The sequence below is a fragment of the Thunnus thynnus genome, chromosome 6 (assembly GCF_963924715.1).
Source record: "Thunnus thynnus chromosome 6, fThuThy2.1, whole genome shotgun sequence".
NCBI lineage: Eukaryota > Metazoa > Chordata > Actinopteri > Scombriformes > Scombridae > Thunnus > Thunnus thynnus.
Genome location: NC_089522.1, coordinates 2,723,913 through 2,744,528, shown reverse-complemented (window position 1 = coordinate 2,744,528; position 20,616 = coordinate 2,723,913). Strand labels below are relative to the sequence as shown.

At 40.3% G+C, this 20,616-nt stretch overlaps 1 protein-coding gene across 4 annotated transcripts in view; it reads left to right on the top strand.

Moving 5' to 3' along the window:
* Positions 1 to 20,616, top strand: part of flna (filamin A, alpha (actin binding protein 280)) — a 61,966-nt gene that overhangs the window by 27,373 nt on the left and 13,977 nt on the right. For all 4 annotated transcript variants that reach the window (XM_067591290.1, XM_067591293.1, XM_067591291.1 and 1 more), the window contains exons 4-30: positions 2,240 to 2,337; positions 4,095 to 4,242; positions 4,624 to 4,742; positions 5,203 to 5,280; positions 6,195 to 6,357; positions 6,504 to 6,704; positions 9,977 to 10,114; positions 10,484 to 10,610; positions 10,693 to 10,829; positions 10,969 to 11,165; positions 11,315 to 11,428; positions 11,592 to 11,735; positions 11,851 to 11,974; positions 12,428 to 12,588; positions 12,719 to 12,809; positions 13,234 to 13,403; positions 14,053 to 14,170; positions 14,756 to 14,868; positions 15,078 to 15,227; positions 15,369 to 15,687; positions 15,894 to 16,067; positions 16,187 to 16,349; positions 16,471 to 16,631; positions 16,950 to 17,117; positions 17,270 to 17,393; positions 17,538 to 17,694; positions 19,120 to 19,309. In XM_067591290.1, the coding sequence (XP_067447391.1) occupies positions 2,240 to 2,337; positions 4,095 to 4,242; positions 4,624 to 4,742; positions 5,203 to 5,280; positions 6,195 to 6,357; positions 6,504 to 6,704; positions 9,977 to 10,114; positions 10,484 to 10,610; positions 10,693 to 10,829; positions 10,969 to 11,165; positions 11,315 to 11,428; positions 11,592 to 11,735; positions 11,851 to 11,974; positions 12,428 to 12,588; positions 12,719 to 12,809; positions 13,234 to 13,403; positions 14,053 to 14,170; positions 14,756 to 14,868; positions 15,078 to 15,227; positions 15,369 to 15,687; positions 15,894 to 16,067; positions 16,187 to 16,349; positions 16,471 to 16,631; positions 16,950 to 17,117; positions 17,270 to 17,393; positions 17,538 to 17,694; positions 19,120 to 19,309 (4,047 nt within the window). The remainder of the gene's footprint in view (positions 1 to 2,239; positions 2,338 to 4,094; positions 4,243 to 4,623; positions 4,743 to 5,202; positions 5,281 to 6,194; positions 6,358 to 6,503; positions 6,705 to 9,976; positions 10,115 to 10,483; positions 10,611 to 10,692; positions 10,830 to 10,968; positions 11,166 to 11,314; positions 11,429 to 11,591; positions 11,736 to 11,850; positions 11,975 to 12,427; positions 12,589 to 12,718; positions 12,810 to 13,233; positions 13,404 to 14,052; positions 14,171 to 14,755; positions 14,869 to 15,077; positions 15,228 to 15,368; positions 15,688 to 15,893; positions 16,068 to 16,186; positions 16,350 to 16,470; positions 16,632 to 16,949; positions 17,118 to 17,269; positions 17,394 to 17,537; positions 17,695 to 19,119; positions 19,310 to 20,616) is intronic.

Here is a 20,616-nt window from a genome sequence, read left to right as displayed (position 1 = left end):
CTCATCAGTTTGAGAGTAAAAACTGAGGGCAGGTTTGATGATGAGCTTAGCAGAGCAGAGAGGAGGGGAGGTGTACTTAACCCTCCCATCATGGTCTTGTTAATGGGGAAATTGGGCAGAGAGGAGTAGCAGGGTGGGAGCTGAGTAAGAGGGGGGAGGGATATAGGTGAGGGAAAGTGAAGGATAAAGGAGGGTTCTGTTTACATACTCGGGATGTTTGGCAAACCTGTGGATCACCAACAGCCCTGAGCCGCAGATAAGGATTCAAGAAAATCTCTTATTTCCCTCCAGCAAAGGATGTCCAACAGTGTCCGAAAAAAGAACCCTCAGACTTGAGAGTCAGTTATGACAAACAAGTAAATAAATAACTGCTTACACAGACGCATTGCCAAGACAGCTTGTGTGATTATAAAGGAACATCATAACATCCAATGGATGAATTCAAGGGCAGACATATTGAGGAGCCATGGAGACTGGGGCTGTGCAATATGACGATATGTATAGTTTGACGAGAGAAAAATATCGTTTCGTATAATGCTCTACCGTGTATATCGTTGTGACGGAAATCACACTTTTTACGGCAATATTTTTCATCATTTGGAGTCTGTCCATCTTTTGCGTGGATTACATTGATAAATGACTCATCTTGGCTTTTTATTGCAAAGCTTTTATTGCACTTAAAGTAACATAATGAGTTTAGTTGTCATTGACTCTCCTCCGCCGTCCGTCTGCTGCGCTGCACACGCACGGAGGACTCAGCACCGCCGCGGTGAGAAAGAGCAGAGAAGCAGTGAGACGGTAACCATAAATGAATGCACAACGCAGTAGAGTCCGTCTTTATTTGTGTTATTTACCAAATTTATGCGCCAAATTTATGAGTCTCTATAAATTAGATTTTAGCATTTACCATTATCTCAGAGCTGCTGTTTGTAGCTGCAGTTGTTCAGCAAAAGTGTCATGTGATTGCTTTAACTTACTAATGGTGACTAATTGTTGTAAAGTTGGGTCAGCGTTTTGAACTCACCTTGTGTCAACTTAACCTTGTTTGACCTTAGTTTTACCTGACTAGATGGGTCACTTAAGGATAAATTAAAGGATAAGAATGGCACAATTTGATATTTTTTTATTGTCAACAAATCCCATGAAAAGATCAAAACCAACAATGTGTTAGTTGGTCTCTTAATACTTTACGACTGTAAAGAGCTCCCTGTCTGGAGCTCTCAGCCCACTGTTTCCTGCTGACGATATAAATCTTTAAAAGGGCATCATTAATATAAAGTTTGATTTTGAAAAAGGCTCGGTGATTTCCTAAAAGAAGCTGGTCACTGTAGGTTTCGGAAAGTGTCACTCAAATAGAGGGAAATGGTGCATTTGTTGGTATTTGCAGGTGTGAGGCAGTGAGGGCGGTTTGTTTGTGTGTGTGGGTGGGATTGAGTCAAAATAAACTACAGCGTGTGTGTTCATGGTAATGAAGGAACATGTCACCCAGTGCAGCAGTGTGGCTCATAGATGTGTTTTTAATAGTTTTTGGACAAAATGTATCTATGACACATAAGATGAGACTTTACATACACACAGTACTTGTAAGTATAGATTAATTCATTGATGGTTTGGGTCTGCACATGGGTTTTGCTAACAATAAGAAAAATATAGAATATCACCAGATTCATGACTTGAGAGATGCATAGGTTGACCATCACTGTGTGAGTTGTGTCCTACATGGGACACAACCTAATCAACACACTGCAGCAGTGCCGAGTCGTGTGGGATGTTCAATTGGAAATCATGTAGAGGATCAGAAATTCAGTAGAAATTCAAATATTTTATCCCCTTAGTGTGTATCCAGAATGAAAATTTCAACATTTTAATAGGGAGATTTCGAATAGAATTAAGCAAATTTAGGTTTACCGCACTGTGTTGGACTTTCTCCCTACTAGCACTCCCTCTGCTCACTCACTCTCTAGCTCACTTGACCACAGCTACTCTCTCTCTCTTTTTCTCTCGTCTTTTTTTAAAATGACAAGAATGACGTTAAAGAAGTCTTACTTAACTTTTAATATTATCAAACAAAGAGAAATGTCCTCCCCTCGTCCTAGTAATAGAATTCTGTCCCAGCATTCCATTATGTAATCTCATCATATTATCACGACATCTTTCCACTTAAAGACATTAAATGGTGATGTTTTTGTCCTACTCCTTCCTTTTAATGTGTCCAACTCACCTCCACTGTTCTCCTCAGGTCTGTGTCCTGACTGGGACCAGTGGGATCAGACCAAACCAGTGGACAACGCCCGTGAGGCCATGCAGCAAGCTGACGACTGGTTGGGCATCCCACAGGTAAAATAAAAATGGACCAATAAGTTTCATAGTGAGATTTATTTACATTTGAAATAAGAAGTAACACATTCTTCCTCTTACAAATGAAAAGATGAATTCATGAGCAATAGAACACACCCTTCCTCAATTCAGTACGCTTTTGTTGCTACAGTCTTACCGGGTCTGGTATGACCACTAGCTTATGGTGGTTAATGTTAGTTAGCTTTAGATGGATATTGTATAACTGGCATTACTGAGTCAGTTCACATTATGACTCTTCTCTTCTTGCGCTACTTATAAATTAGATTTTAGCATTTACCATTATCTCAGAGCTGCTGTTTGTAGCCACAGTTGTTCAGCAAAAGTGTCATGTGATTGCTTTAACTTACTAATGGTGACTAATTGTTGTAAAGTTGGGTCAGCGTTTTGAACTCACCTTGTGTCAACAAACTTGTTTGACCTTAGTTTTACCTGACTAGATGGGTCACTTAAGGATAAATTAAAGGATAAGAATGGCACAATTTGATATTTTTTTTATTGTCAACAAATCCCACGAAAAGATCAAAACCAACAATGTGTTAGTTGGTCTCTTAATACTTTACGACTGTAAAGAGCTCCCTGTCTGGAGCTCTCAGCCCACTGTTTCCTGCTGACGATATAAATCTTTAAAAGGGCATCATTAATATAAAGTTTAATTTTGAAAAAGGCTCGGTGATTTCCTAAAAGAAGCTGGTCACTGTAGGTTTTAGAAAGTGTCACTCAAATAGAGGGAAATGGTGCATTTGTTGGTATTTGCAGGTGTGAGGCAGTGAGGGCGATTTGTTTGTGTGTGTGGGTGGGATTGAGTCAAAATAAACTACAGCGTGTGTGTTCATGGTAATGAAGGAACATGTCACCCAGTGCAGCAGTGTGGCTCATAGATGTGTTTTTAATAGTTTTTGGACAAAATGTATCTATGACACATAAGATATATCAGACTTTACATACTTCAGACTTGTAAGTATAGATTAATTCATTGATGGTTTGGGTCTGCACATGGGTTTTGCTAACAATAAGAAAAATATAGAATATCACCAGATTCATGACTTGAGAGACGCATAGGTTGACCATCACTGTGTGAGTTGTGTCCTACATGGGACACAACCTAATCAACACACTGCAGCAGTGCCGAGTCATGTGGGATGTTCAATTGGAAATCATGTAGAGGATCAGAAATTCAGTAGAAATTCAAATATTTTATCCCCTTAGTGTGTATCCAGAATGAAAATTTCAACATATTAATAGGGAGATTTCGAAAAGAATTAAGCAAATTTAGGTTTACCGCACTGTGTTGGGCCCTGGGTTGGGCCACACTTCTGAGTGTCTGACATCGTTGTGTTGGCATGATTGGCACAGCATAGCGTGCTGACAGTTGGCTCTGTGGTTGCCGCTGTTTCCGTCTTCAGCTATGCTTCTGCTTAGAAACTGACTTTGTCCCTTCCCTCTGCTGTCTCTGTGGGTTGTAAAATCAGACAGAGAGCGTGTCTGTATAAGTGGGTGCCTGCTGGTTCGCGTTAGAATTTGTCTCAGGTACTTTCTGAGCTGAAGTAGAGGTTTGTATGCGGTTTGACTAAATCACAACACTAGTTGATTTATATCAGTCTCCATGGCAACTAATCAAGACCTCTTTCAGGCTTTACAGCTGTAGCCTCCCTTCTTTTTCATCAGCAAATAAGTGAAGGAGGAAAAAAACACCCTTTCATTAGGAAAACTTTTTTTGTCTTGTCTTGCTCTCTTAGGTGATTACCCCAGAGGAGATTGTTGACCCCAATGTGGACGAACATTCAGTCATGACCTACCTGTCCCAGTTCCCCAAGGCCAAACTGAAGCCTGGCGCACCACTGAGACCCAAACTTAACCCCAAGAAGGCCCGTGCCTATGGACCAGGTACACACACACACACACACACACACACACACACATGCACACATCTGTAGCTGGATTTCAAGAAGAAAGCAAGCAAATGTAGTTCTTTTGAGCTGGGCAGCTTTATCAGTTTAGAGCAGGGGGGATTTACATATTTACATGGACCCAAAACTATGAGAAAGCAAAAGCAAATCTATGAGCTAATCTAAAAGGTTGTACTTGGGAGTTTAAGCTTATCCATTCACTGTAGAATGCTCTGGATAAATGCTCTGGAAAATGTGACATAGATGTTAAACAGCATGTATTAAGTTGGCACCTACAATCAGTCCAGGATCATATGTATATGCACTGGAGATTTTTTATATACTGTTCCTCCTCTCCCGCCATCCTTCTTCTCTGCAGGTGTCGAGCCTGTGGGTAATGTTGTGATGAAGAAGGCTGTGTTCACCGTGGAGACCATCAGCGCAGGGATGGGAGAGGTGCTGGTTTACGTGGAGGACCCTGCAGGACACAGAGAGGAGGTGAGATACTGGTAGCTTTGGAGTGTTTAGTCTTTATTACATGGACTATGATAGCCTCTGAAAATGTTCCTATCAATGAGTCATGTGTTTGTTTTTTGAAGTATAACTAGGTAATTGTTTTGCTATGGTGTCAACAATTAGGGCTAGTATGTTGGAGCCATAATGAACTATGAGCTATGGTTATGGTTAAAACTTGGGGAAAAAGGGACTTAAAAATATGAAAGTATATAGCAATATACAAACATGTTAAATACAGTATGGTTAAATAAGAATGTCTTTGTCAAAATCTTTTGTTAATAATAATAATAATAATAATAATACCTTTGGTGGCTTATTGTTTGGATTGCGTGTCATCATCCCCACTCAAGCAGTGGCTTATGGAATGTGGGAATTGTTGGAAGCCACCATCTCACGTACTGTGACATACTATGTTGTTCACTTCTTAAATATTTCTCTGCAGGCTAAAGTGACAGCCAACAATGACAAGAACCGCACCTACTCTGTCTACTATATCCCGAAAGTCACTGGCATGCACAAGGTAAGCTTATTTTTAAATGCATAAGGCTGATCTTATATGACTGTGACATGTCTCTCTAGACTATTTTCAGTGTATGTTGGTGGTCAAGCTGCATTGTGGGTAATGTAGGTTCCTGATATTGACATAGAAGAATAATACATGGAATAAACAACTTCTCTGGTTCTGCTGCATTGATTTTTGGCCCTTTTTTACGCAATGCTAACTTGATAAAGGCACATAATATCTCTGGTTTATTTCTCTCTACACCATCTATGGTCAAATAATAGCAAAAATACCAAAAAAGAAATCTAAAAATAAAGAATAAAGTTTTTGTTTCACACACAAACACACTCCCTCTCTTTCACTTGCCCAGGTCCACACTGTTAATTATCCACTCTCTCTCTCTTCACGGAGTTGGTGAGGTGATGTTTACAACTCTGCTAAACCTTTATACTTTAGATCAATCCCTAGTTACTGGATCTATTTCATAATCAAGAGCTACAACCAAATCACTACATCTTAATACAATAAAGACTATTGTGAAAATGGCCTGTAAGTGATGACTGCATAGCAACAGAAATTAAAAATACAGCATTACATAGTTAGTAGGAACTCTCTCCAAGATGATCAATATCTGTCCTCTTGATTCAGTTATCCACTTGGAAAACCTCAGATCTATAGCTAGAGCATGCCACTTTTCAATGAGAAAATAATCAATAACACATCAGTTACATCATAAACAGATAAAAACAAACAAAACAAAACTAATATCCTGCCGGGTCAAACATTTTATCATAAACTGCACTTGATTTTTTGGGATTTTTTTCATGCCTGATACAAGGGGTGTTTCTGCATGTGTCTGTTTTTGTCAATCAAGAAGGAGCTGCCAGTTCCAGACACAATTTTCACTCTCTTCTACTTCTTCTTCTTTGTAGGTGACAGTGTTGTTTGCAGGGCAGCACATCTCCAAGAGCCCGTTCGAGGTGGAGGTTGGCATGGCTCAGGGAGACTCCAGCAAGGCCACAGCCCAGGGACCAGGCATCGAGCCCTCAGGGAACATCGCCAACAAGGCCACCTACTTTGATGTCTACACAGCCGGTAATAACACGGACGATGCGAGTGATGTTTGGTTTCTTTGAAATTGAAGAAGCCTGCACACATATGTTTTATTGTGCGTTTTAACTCTTACTACGCTCATTTTTCTCTGCTCTTGTATCCCCTCATCTCCCTCCTGTTTCTCTCAGGAGCTGGTGTTGGAGAGGTGGAGGTGGTGATCATGGATCCTACCGGTAAGAAGAACACAGTGACTTGCAACATTGAGGACAAGGGCAACAGTAGCTACCGCTGCACCTACAAACCCACCCTCGAGGGCCAGCACATCGTCTACGTCACCTTTGCAGGTGGTGCGATCAACAAGAGTCCCTTCACGGTCAACGTGGGAGAAGGTAAGACCGTCCTGTTGAGAAGAGGTTATAGGAGAACCAGTCCCATTACAGTATCACTACAAGTCATTCTGTAGAAGATGTTACAGTAACATTCTATGCTTTAATGTGAAATGCTTTCCCTGTAAATCACCAAAATTACCTTTATAGAAATCTAATCTGAATCTTAAAGGCTTTTGTACCTTAAATATTTGCTCACTCTGCTGTTTTCTCCTCAGTTGTGTGTAGTACTTTTGCTGTGTTTTCCTGCCACTTTACTGGATGTGCTATCCCTTCTCTTCTCTGTCCCCCTCCCTCCTTCCCTTCTTCTCTTTGATAGAGGCCTGGTGGTATCTCTCCTCTCTCTGGAACGGCCTCTTCCTTCTGTTGTCATTTCCTGTTTCCTGGGATCTCTCTTGGGTACCCAATGTGTGCGTGTGTGTGCGTGTGTGTGTGTGTGTGTGTGTGTGTGTTGTTGCATGCATGAGTATGCCCATGCAGATATTTAACTGCATTATCCTTTACTCTGCGTGTGTTTTTGTGGAATTGCATGTCTTTACTTGTGACTCATTTCCCCTCTGTGGACTTGCTTTATTTGTCATCTACCTTTAAATCTCTAAACTCAAAATGACTCAAGCATCTCCAGAGATTTGTCTCCTTATTAGGAGTTTTCAATACATCCATGAAGAAATACTCTTCTTGTTCCTACATGCCACTTAGAAATTCACAAACATTTTGTTTTTGCCTCATTTGTTCCAGCTCACTTGTGGTCATGTTTTATAGGAATTAGAAAGTGATATTTTGTTGGATTGTAATGAGTTTTGTTTATCTGATAGAAACCACAACCCTCGAGTTGCATTGGGTGTGTCCATCAGAAGTGTTGTTTTTGTTATTCATGTACAGATTTAAATTTTGTTTTTAATAATTTGATGAATTTTGGTGAATAATAACTCCACTAATAGATCTTCAGTTAAATCACTTACAAATAATTAAAACACTAGAATATTTGCAATATCAAAACATTTGAATTAATTGTACAGTTTTGATGTTAGGTATTTCATTCACCTTAAAAGACAGGTTCACATTTTTTCAAGTCTGTCTTAAAACAGCAGTCCGTTTTTTTTTTTTGCTCTAATCATTCCATCTGTTCATACTGACCATTAGAAGATCCCTTCAAAATCCACAGTCCTCCTTTTGTGCAAAAATGTATTTAAAAGTTTATCTGAAGCTAATATGAAGCGTCCAAATGAATCAAACCAAGTAGATATCTTTCAACGTTACAGTAACGAGAAGTTATACTTCCACCACAGCTCAACAGGGAAATACTGTCCGAGGAAACACAAAGAGGGAATTTTATGCTAAGAAGACTAAATGTGGCAGATATCCACTTGATATGACTAACTCAGACTGCTGAAGCCTCATACAAGATTCACATCAACTTTTAAATGACTGTTTGGACACACTGTGGATTTTGGTCCCCATCACTTACACTGAAAGCATGTTTGAAGGGGATCTTTAAATAGCCAGTATGAACAGGAGGAATGATTACAGTGAGGAAAACCTCTTTCATTGTTTATATGGGAACCTGAGTGTTGTTTTCATACAGACTTGAAAAATTGTGAACCTTTCCTTTAAAGCCCCTGAATACTTGGCTTCTAATCATATGTGTTTCTCTACCGCGTTAAATATTCATGACTAAATATGCAACAATCACAGTAAAAAAAACAAACAAACAAAAACCACCATAAGGTATTACTTAGTTAAATACTCAAAAAGCTAATCTGCTTCATCAGAACTGTGTGGTGTGGCAGTAACCAAACCACCTACACACTGTCAGCAGAATCCACTTCAAATGTTTTTAAAGCCTAAATAGTGCACTGAAGTTTGTGACAGTGTTTTTCCAACTGAGTCCTGTTCACTTCCAACCAATGAGAAGTGAAAGAAAGAAAATTAAATACTTAGTGTGAAATAGCCAAAACTAGCATAACTTTGGCAGAAAATAGTGTGTTAACCCTAACCCATGTTAGATCCCATCACTCATAGTCAGAAACTGATTAAGCCAAGAAGTTTACAGGGCCTTTAAATCTTACAGCACATAATTGCCAGTTGTAATAACCCAAGTCTAATCCTACAGTAAAGAACAATTAAAACCTTCGAAATGTTTATTAGCTTTAGCTTATTTGTAAGATGATGCTGTGCTGTGAAATTTTTCAGTTCCTCACAATTCAAGATAAAATCTTAGAGGGATCTTAAGGCTATCATTCTTACAAACTGCAGCTTTAATTGTGTAGATGTCACATAAATAGCATAAGACTGTAAATCAATGAGACCCGAGTCCAAGCCTGGAATTTTCCAAGTTATTTTGATTCACATTTTTAATTTATTTTGATGAGAAGATAACTGATATCCAGTTTTAAGTTGCTTTTGTGATTCAATTTTTGCCTAAAGGGTTATTCTAGCAACTGAGTGAGACAGATTAAAAACAATGGTCAAAATGGAAGCAGCAGAGGTCAAGATATCCTAACTTTTAGTCTCTAGTATGCGTCAAGCTCCAAAATCGCTGAATCTTACACTTTCCCATAATGCACCTCACTAGTCTCTTTTCATTATACTCCATGTCTTTCAATCCATCTGCCCCAAGATTATAATGCAATAATTAAATTATTATCAATATACTTTTTTAAAACGTTTGGATTAATTTACCATTTATTATAGTTTTCATGCCAGGGCTGTTTATTTGACATGACCCTCTGGCATTAAAATACGTATTTTAAAATGACATTTTTCTTAACCACCAGAGTACTTAACAGTCCACTCCCTGTAACATATCTTGTGCCCGTTTTCAATGGCTTGTGTCTCTGTTCCTGTGGAGTTTCCTTTGCTTCCTGCAGGGTCATCCAACTGTGACTCAGCACGTCCTATTTTATACATAATCAGGAGATATGAAGGATATTCAACTTCCTGTGTGAGGATAAAGGCTCACTTCTAAGAATTCATTCTGAGAGTTGAGACAGATGGATAAAGAGGCACAGGAGGGGTGTGGAGGGTAGGAGAAAGGAGAGAAAGGACAATTGAAAAGCACCGAAAGCTTTCCAGTAATCCTTCAGCGTGATGGATGTACCGTTCGGATGGAAATTATTTTGGTTTCATACCATTCACCCCACACCTCATTCCTTTTATCCCCACTGAAACCACGATTGCACTCACATGTGGTCATAATGTCGGAGTCAGAATACTGAGAGCTGTTTCTATGTCTGTTTCTCACTCACTCTTTCTTTTTGTGTGTCTCTTTGCAGCATGTAACCCCAGCCTCTGCAGAGCTAAGGGTCGTGGTCTGCAACCAAAGGGTCTGAGGGTGAAGGAGACCGCGGACTTCAAGGTTTACACCAAAGGAGCCGGCACTGGAGAGCTCAAAGTCTCAATCAAGGGGCCCAGTGAGTTACACTGCATGACCCTGATGAAGGCCATAAGCCGAAACGTGTTGGTCAAACAATAAAGTTGTTCTATATACTACAAGTGTTGCTGGAGTTTTGACCTCCCCAGTGAGTTTTTACTTGTGCTCCATCTATGGTAATCCACCACTTTAGGTAAAGTCTGATATACTGTAAGCAGATTAACCCTCATAAACCTCTGCTAGCTGTGTCTGTTATTATACCCTGCTTGACAGTATGAACTCCCAGTATGCTTATGACATCATTATGCCTTGCAAACAAGAAACTATTTTTTTTTACATGGGTCCTAAAATTAGCAGTTAAGAATAAATTTAAAAAATGCAAAACTAATATGCATCACTGTGTTTGCAGAGGGTCTTGAGGAGCCATGTAAAAGGAAAGATGTTGGAGATGGTGTCTACGAATTTGAGTATTACCCCACCACACCTGGAACCTATACCATCACCATCACTTGGGGAGGACAGCACATTCCTCGCAGGTACACTCTTGTGCAGAAAAATATACTGCAATTGAACCAAATTGACTTTTCATTGTGACTGATCGCTCTTTGCTCTGTTTAGTCCTATTGAGGTCAAGATTGGCGCTGAGGCAGGCCAGCAGAAGGTGAGGGCTTGGGGTCCAGGACTGGAAGGCGGTGTGGTTGGCAAATCTGCTGACTTTGTGGTGGAAGCTGTTGGCGACAATGTTGGTACACTAGGTAAGGAAGCCAGAGAAGTGACAGTAACACACAAATAGTGGAAGAATTCTAAAAGTATGCGCTTCTGTAAGTATCCAATTTACCTTTGGTTACTCACTGACGGCTCTTCTAAGCTTGCTGTATTTTTTCCTCTGTCCAGGTTTCTCTGTGGAAGGTCCATCTCAGGCCAAGATTGAATGTGACGACAAGGGAGATGGATCTTGTGACGTGCGCTACTGGCCCACAGAGGCCGGGGAGTATGCGGTGCATGTGCTCTGCAACAATGAAGATATCCAGCACTCTCCCTTCATGGCTGAGATTGTCAACCAGCCAGGAAAAGACTTCCACCCTGACAAGGTATGGACAAACAACATCTTGTGTCAGACATACAACATAAAATTAATACCAGTTATTGCTTTTAGTGGTGTTATTTGTCACAGAGAGCAGTTTCTGTTCATAATATATAACAGTATTCCTAATCAGCTCAATGAATGTCTTTATTCCAGGTTAAGGCATATGGTCCAGGCCTTCAAAGCAGTGGTTTGGCTGTTGGAAAGCCCACTGAGTTCACAGTTGATGCCAAGCAAGGAGGAAAAGCTCCTCTGAAGATTGCAGCTCAGGTAGGGCTGTGTGTATTTAAACATATCAACAAAAATCTACTGCATGTGTAGGATTATCAGCCCTCACTCAGCCCCTCAAGCATCAATGTCTTCATATTTTACATGTTTGATTCCACTGAAACATTTTTCTTTTTTAACTCTTTGGTTTTCCACATCTCTACAGGATGGTGAAGGCACTCCTGTGGATGTCCAGGTTAAGGATAATGGCAATGGCACATATACCTGTACATACACACCACGTAAACCCTTAAAACATACTGTCATGGTCTCTTGGGGAGGAGTTAACATCCCTGACAGCCCGTTCAGGGTGAGTACACAAACACACACAGACAAAAATTCAGAGAGAGTTTGTTTTTCCTGGAGTTTTCTCAAAGAATTTTTTTTACAGAAATGTCTCTTTTGCTTTTTTGCTTTAACTACAGATGAATATCGGGGCAGGCTGTCATCCAAACAAGGTGAAAGTATCTGGACCTGGTGTGGCCAAGACCGGCCTGAAGGCCTTTGAGCCAACATACTTCACCGTTGACTGCGCAGAGGCTGGTCAAGGTAAAGCCACATTAAACTGTTGCATCCTTTCACACAATAAATTGCTAGGGAAGTGTAGCATTTCACAGCAAAAAAAAGCCAGATATCCCCCTCAGGAGTTGGGGACAAAATCATGACTTCAAATGAATGCTAATGTTGCTCCATGTCGTGCAGACATGTAAATGGCCAACTTCATAAAGTGATAATATGTTAACATTGTGTTTCCGCTGATTCTGCTAGCCCCAAGTGGCCAAAAAATAAAGTAAAGCAGGTTTAAGTTCCAAATCTTAGGACTACATTGTCTTCTTTAAAGGGTGTGTTTAAAATGTTTTTCCCTTTAACTCATTTGTTAAATTAAGACAATAAAATGTTTGCATAAAATGGCTATGGAGCGACACTGGGACAGTACTTTGTAAGGTGTAAGTGTACCTTAGTGTAAGGTGTGTTATGATGAGTTTTGGCTCCTGTCCTCAGGTGATATCAGCATAGGAATCAAGTGTGCCCCCGGAGTGGTGGGACCAGCAGAGGCCGACATTGACTTTGACATCATTAGGAATGACAACGACACATTCACTGTCAAATACACTCCTCCTGGAGCAGGCAGCTACACCATCATGGTCCTGTTCGCTGACCAGGTTAGTGTAATCATGCACTATGTTATGAGTGAGAGCAGAATTTGAATGTATCATGTTTCATAGGACAGAGTGTTTTCTGTGTGCTAAATGTATGTTTGAAGACAGTTCTGCTTATGTTTGTGTTGTTCAGGCTATTCCAATGACGCCCATCAGAGTCAAAGTGGATCCTGCTCATGATGCCAGCAAAGTCAAGGCTGAGGGACCAGGACTCAGCCGCAGTGGTAAGAACACTATTCAGTAGGTTGTTCAGTGTGAAATATTTCCATGTTTTTATTTATCTCAATATTTACAAGGGCAACTTTCTCTTTCCATTTTCCATGTGAAGCTGTGGTGATAATCACCACTCATGCCAACTACCCAGTTTTTGTTGGGTTTTTTTTGCAATCAAACATAAATTAAACAAAACCAAAAAAGGTGTCTCTTCAATTACCTGTAAGTCAGAGAATTGCATTGCAACAGGCATTGGATGATCAAAATAGTAATAATATCACTATATTTGTATAAACTGCTTGGTGTTGGACAACTGTACTGTTGGCAATGGAGTTTCGAGAAGTTGAGATTAATTCATATGAAAATGTAAATTATCACTTAAATTTAGTCCAGATTCACATTAACTCAGATTAATCCTCTGTGTGTCTCTCTCAGGTGTTGAATTAAGCAAGCCCACTCATTTCACCGTAAACACCAAAGGAGCAGGAAAGGCAAATCTGGACTGCAACTTCAGCGGTCCAACCAAAGGGGAGGCTGTCAAGGACTTTGAAATCATCAACAACCATGACAACACACACACTGTGAAATACACGCCTGTGCAGCAGGTTAGATGGGAGAAGCACTCACACAGACACATTCAGTCTCTCTTGCTACCCAGTTTATTTGATCAGTCAGAAACATGTTTTATGTTGGTGGTTAAATTAAGTCAAGGCAGCATTATTCTCATGGATGTATTATAAGAGCTGGATACTGGACTATAAATGGCACCCATTCAGTCCTACAGGAATTGGCGCATACGCCAAAAAAAAAGTTACTAGCTTTCGGGTTTGCTTCTGCGTTGTGCGGCCCACTGAATATGCGCAGTAGTGTTTCGGCCCATAGACTTTACGTTGTGATGACATCACAGATCTTTATATCGCTTTTCTTGGCTTAAGGAAAGTTTTACAAATATAAAACCTCCATGGATCAAAAGTTCATAATAGAAAGAGTCATAATTGACCTTGTTTGAAGTTCGAGGTGTCCTGTCAACAGTTTTAAAGACGTCTCTTTTACAATAGTGGTCTATGGGGAAAATGCTTTTTGGGCCGCAGAGGGATTTTTTGTTACAATACCGCGAGTGACCACTGGGAAAATCTGGCTGCAAAGCTGAACGGCGGCGCCCTATCTAGCTCTTATTATACATCCATAATTATTTTACCATCCTTTCCTACATGATAATTTGTGTCTGTGACACTCCTCCCCTTCCTGCCCCAGGGTCCTCTGGGAGTTGCTGTGACCTACGGCGGAGATCATATTCCCAAGAGCCCCTTCAATGTTGCTGTGGCACCTACACTGGACCTCAGCAAGATCAACGTCACAGGCCTGGGAGGGAGTACGTACCCTCTTGTCATCCCTCTCATACTCTCTCCACACCTTTTGATTTCAACTCTCTATATATAGCATCATTTTTGTGTTTAACATACAGTACATGACCAGAGCTGAATGTTACCGTCAGGTCATCATTTTTTGTAAAATAATTTGTTGTTGTTCTTGTTTGTATGGAAGCCCATTTCTGCCAGGAAAAGAAAAAAAGTAAATGAGAAGTTATGCATGATAAAATATACACTCATGGTAAGTCATAATATGAAATAAAAGGCAACATTATGAGGTGGTATTGTAAATTTAACTTCACAACTTAAAATTTTCACTTTCTAAGTCAAACATTTGTGATGTTATCTCATAATTCTGGCTTATTATGAGTATTTTTTATCATACTACTACTTTTTTTTAAAACATTGATTTTCATGGGAGCTTTCATTTTGTATTGTTTATTAGCATCATCCACTTATTGAGTATTGCCTTTGTAAATTACACAACTGTGTAATGCAATATCTTGAATATCTGAGTTTTCTTTTTCCAACCGGATCAAACTGTTTTCAACTCTACAGCGCTCTGTTTGCACTGTGTTTCATTGTAGAGATGACTGTAGGCAAAGACCAGGAAGTGACTGTGAAATCAAAGGGTGCTGGCGGTCAGGGCAAGGTTGCTGCCAAGGTGACCGCACCATCAGGGAAACCAGTGGCCAGTAAGGTATGGCACATGATTTTGATTTATTTCCCTCAAAAAATATATGGTCCAATTTGAGACCAAATGTAGTCCTTTCACAGCTGCTGGCTTTTTTATAATGTAGTTTGACTTAAGATAAATATATAGATATAATACATCGTCTCTAAGGTACAGAATGCTAATGTTAATGTATATTTTTTTAACTGGTAAAACCCTGTTCATATATCTTGCAGGTTGAGCCAGGGCTGAGCCCAGAGACCAGTCAGGTGAAGTTCATACCTCGAGAGGCGGGGCCATACCAGGTTGAACTGACCTATGATGGAGTTCCGATCCCCGGATCACCTTTCAACCCCACCGCTTATCCTGCCACAGACCCCTCCAAGGTTGGCCACAGTTATTGGCAAACAATGTTGTTGTACTGCTCATTAATAATTTGTAGAACATGAAAAAGTGGGTAATTCTGTTTCTGACACACTTGTAATCATTGATCATTTATCTCTGTCTCTACTCGCCTCTGATCTCAGGTACGCTGCTCTGGCCCAGGCTTGGAGCGCGCCAAGGTCGGGGAGACAGGGGAGTTTATCGTAGACTGTACCAACGCCGGCCCAGCTGAGTTGACCATTGAGATCATCTCAGACAGCGGCACTGAGGCTGAGGTTCACATCCAGGATAATGGAGACGGGACCTACACCATCACCTACATCCCTCTCTATCCTGGATCATACACTCTCACCATCCGCTATGGTGGCCAGGATGTGCCCAACTTCCCTGCTCGGCTCAACGTGGAGCCTGCGGTCGACGCCAGCGGAGTCCGTGTGTTTGGACCAGGAGTGGAGGGCAAAGGTAAAGCTACCTACTGCAGAAGATTGAAATAGTTTAGATGTTGTTTTATGTTCCACACACAAAAGAGAGCATGGATACCAGATAAGGAATCTGTATCTGTACCCTGAGTTGAGGTATTGGAATTGGATCAGGGCATCTTTACATGTAATAACATGTTATCTAAGCCAGTACAAGTTTGCAAACATTTCACCGGCTGTGTTTTTTAGGTGTTTTCCGTGAGGCGACCACAGACTTTACTGTGGATGCTCGTGCTCTCACACAGTCTGGAGGTGACCACATCAAAACTCTGATCAGCAACCCATCCGGCAGCCGTACGGATGCCCTGATTACTGACCTTGGAGATGGAACATACAACGTAGAATACACTCCCTATGAGGAAGGTGAGTTAAAACAAAACATCTGCAGAATTAGTAGGTTTGTCATAGGTTTAGTGTGCGTCCAATTTGAGTTCTGTGATACAGGAGTTTGAAACTGTCGTTGTTTTCTGTGCATGCTTCAGGCCCACACAACGTGGAGGTTTGCTACGATGGCTCTCCAGTACCTAAGAGTCCATTCCATGTTGGTGTCACTGAAGGCTGTGATCCAGCTCGTGTACGCGTGCACGGCCCTGGCCTGAAAGGCGGAATCACCAACAAACCTAACAAGTTTACAGTTGAAACCCGGTAAGTAAAACCAAGAGTTCACAGCAAAGGACAGGCTCAAAGTTCACTGAGGTGAAAAACGCAAATGTCACCCAGTGTTTCCTCACTTGTATTTTTAATGTCCATCCTTGTCCCTCTACAGGGGAGCAGGGACTGGTGGTCTTGGTCTAGCAATGGAGGGTCCATCAGAGGCCAAAATGTCTTGCACTGACAACAAGGATGGCAGCTGCAGTGTGGAGTATGTCCCCTACGAGACAGGCAAATACAACCTCAACATCACTTATGGAGGACAGCCCATCAAAGGTAGTAAACTGTTACAGCTAGAAAAAAATGCAACTTTTCTGTACTATTGCCATAATGTTTGAATGTTGTGTATGTGGTATTTAATGAGGTTCTAAGTGTGAGTAAGTTTATTTTTCACTGATCTGGTTGCAAATTAAAGGTGGTTCCTTTTCATCAGCAGACATGAGGAATACTGTTTATTCTGCTGTTAGATTATCCAGATTTCAGACAGGAACAATGAGACTAACATGAAAGGAAAAAGTGTACTGCCTCCATACAATAAAGTACATAAGGTCTCATTCTCTAAGCCTAAACTTTTCTTATTTTTTGTCTCTTCAGGAAGTCCCTTCTCTGTGCCAGTCAGTGACACAGTGGACAGCACCAAGGTGAAGTGCCAGGGTCCAGGGCTGGGCACCAATGTCAGAGCCAATATCCCTCAAGCATTCACAGTGGATGCCTCCAAAGCTGGGGTGGCCCCACTGCAGGTCCGTGTGCAAGGACCCAAAGGTGTGTTCTAATATTTCCGTGTATCTCTATTCATGATTAAAACTCATAACGTCACATAAAAAAATAATCTTTTAAAGTCAACATTTAAACATGTTAACACTATGTCTTTAACTTATTAATTATATTAACTATTTCTGCATGTGTGTGTTTAGGTGTGGTGGAGCCTGTGGAAGTGGTGGATAACGGCGACCAAACTCACACAGTCAACTATGTTCCCACCAGGGAGGGCCCATATTCCATTAATGTATTATACGCTGATGAGGAGATCCCACGCAGGTAACACACATATAAACACTTCAATCTGCATAGATTCTTTGTACAATCACTGACATTCAGACTTTCTTCAATATGTAAATATTTATTCCTCTTCAGTGTTATCTGTTTGTGTACAATCAGTCTCTCCTCTCTCCCTCTTGTCAGCCCATACAAGGTGAAGGTGCTTCCCACCCATGATGCCAGTAAGGTGCGTGCCAGTGGACCCGGCCTCAACACCACTGGGGTGCCCGCCTCCCTGCCTGTGGAGTTCACCATTGATGCCAAAGATGCTGGAGAGGGACTGCTGGCAGTGCAGATCACTGTGAGTACACACATGGGATTCACGTAATAAAAATAAACTATGTAAATTATTATTAGGCCCTTAGCATGAAAGTGCTTAGGGTCCCAGCATGAAAGCGCCAGGGGCCCAACATCAATACACATTTTTTCAAATTTTTTCACCCAACAGGAAGTCAGCCATTTTGGATTTTGTGCATCAATTTTCATTATACAAACACATGTTTGAGGCCTTTAGGATGCATGAAAACTCATGAAACTTTGTACCTATGTTTGAATTACTAATTATTGCAATTAGTATCACAATTGAGCTTGGGCGTGGCACATCAGCTTTACAGCACCCTCAATTTTAGCATTTTTGAGGTGCTAGAGCTGCTCTAAAACTCACAAAACTTTGCACATACACCAGAAGTGGCGCAACTTGATATCTGATATGGGTCTTGGGTATGGGTGTGCCAAAATGGCACAAGGGCGCCCCCTAGAAGATTTCAAAGTCAAAACCCCCTCCTTTAAATTTGACATATGTGTACAAATCTTGGTAGGCAGAAGTAACATGTCCAGACTTAAAAAAAAAAAAAAAAAAAAAAGGCTCTTGGAGCACCTTTAAATGTTGTTGTTGTTATCATAGTATGCTATTGCATTTTTGAGGGGCTTAGGATGCTCGAAAACTCACGAAAATTGGCACTCACATCAGAATTGCAAAATTTTGTAGTGATTGGGCTCAGGTGTGGCCAGTGGGCTCCATGGTATCCCCAAATACAAGGCCATTTTGGGGCAAAGTTTCTTTGATCTATATGAAATTCGGTGGGTTCATTGCACTCATCATTCTCGACATAATACATATTTTTTCAAATTTTTTTGCCCAACAGGAAGTCAGCTATTTTGGATTTTGTGCGTCAATTTTCATTTTACAAACACGTTTGATGCTTTTAGGATCTGCAAAAACTAACGAAACTTTGCATATAGGTTCAAACTAATAAATGCTTCAATTAGTATCAAAATTGGGCTTGGGCGTGGCATTTCGGCTGTTCAGCACCCCCTAATTACTTATAGGATTTTTGAGGTGCTCTAAAACTCACAAAACATGCATCAGAAGTGGCATAACTTCATCATGGATATGGGTCTTGGGCATGGGTGTGGCAAAATGGCTCAAGGGCGCCCCCTAGAAAATTTCAAAGTCAAGGCCTGACCTTTAAATTTGACGTAGATGTATGAAATTTGGTAGGCAGGTGTAACATCTCCAGACTTAAAAAAGAGCCTCTTGGAGCCATACCCTAAGTCCAACAGGAAGTCAGCCATTTTGAATCTACTTTGCAATTTTTTCTCCAATAGTGATACCACAGCTGCCGCTCCCCCGATGCGTGTGAGGTGCGAGGGCCCATTCATTGCTTCTTGCAGCTTTAATTATAAATTATGTTGGTAACCATTTTGAAATTTTCCCCTCCCGCAGGACCCAGAGGGGAAGCCTAAGAAGGCCAACATCCGTGACAACCATGACGGAACCTACCTGGTGTCCTATGTGCCGGACATGACCGGCAGATACACCATCCTCATTAAGTACGGAGGGGACGAGATCCCATATTCACCCTACCGTATCAGGGCCCTGCCCACAGGAGACGCCAGCAAGTGCACTGTCACAGGTACGTACGGACAGTTAGACCACTATAGACCACATTTGTTCTCATACACGGGGAATGTTTTTCTGACTCCATTGTGTTGTTGGTAAATTTCTCTTCTATGCTTTATTATACGAGTTACTCATCTTATTCAATAGTCATTCTGCATGATAATGATTTTTACTGTTATACACAATAAAGTTATAATTCATCATGAATGTCCCTGGATTATAAATAAGAGGTTGTATTTTTGGTTGTTATCCACTTTTACCAAAAAATGTTTCAGAGGCAGATCAGATTTTCACTCTGAATTTATGTCACCACACATCCAGATGTTGTTCCTTCCTCTTGCTGTTCACCACATTTTACAGTATGCAAAGTCCTCTTGCAACAAGGGCAGCTTAGAGGATGGTTCCTATTTTGAAGTACTTGAATAAAAATAAGAAACCTCTCACACATTGTCTCGCACTGCAGGAATATTCATTTCAGTAGTTTACAGTGTTTCGATGTGTTCGACCTTCAACAGTTATAACTTCCTATTTTGCAATAGCAAACACATATTAGCTGCTGGTATCACTCAAAGTAATTAACAAAACTAAATAATTATGGCACACAGTGTTTCACTGATTTTTTTTTTTTTTTTTGGATTTTTTTTTTTTTTTTTTTTTTTTAAATCTGCTTGTGTTATTTACATTTAATCCGATAACCACCAATTTTAGATTGTTAATGAATTTAATAATCTTATCCTGAACTTATTTTAGGAAATGCACTTATTCACTTTCTTGATGAGAGTTAAATGAGATTGATATTACTCATTGTTATATCTGTCCACTGTAATAGAAAATTGCTGATCACTCAATAAACACACAAAGAGAACATTGTCAGGTTATGAAATAATGTAATCACAGAATACAATCAGAAGTATAATGCATCATATTTCTGGAGACAAAGATACATACCACCTAGCTATCTTTTCTTTGTCTGAAAAGTTGCCTCTCAGCCAGTCCCTTAAATACTACTTGTACAAAATAAGATTACCACCATATTAAATACAGGACAAACCAATCAATTAATCTTATCACTGGCTCAGATAAAAGTACAACAGAATAAACTAACTGTTAAACACTCAGCTGCCTCATTTTACACAGCAAAGAACTAAGTTTAGAATAGACACAGCACAGAGGAATTTAGAACAGGTGTGAAACACAAACTAACACTAAACTGAACTTAAAACTCTGTCTGTAACATGTAATATATATATATATATATATATATATATATATATATATATACAAGAAACACATCAAATGATAAACTATTATTCAATTTTC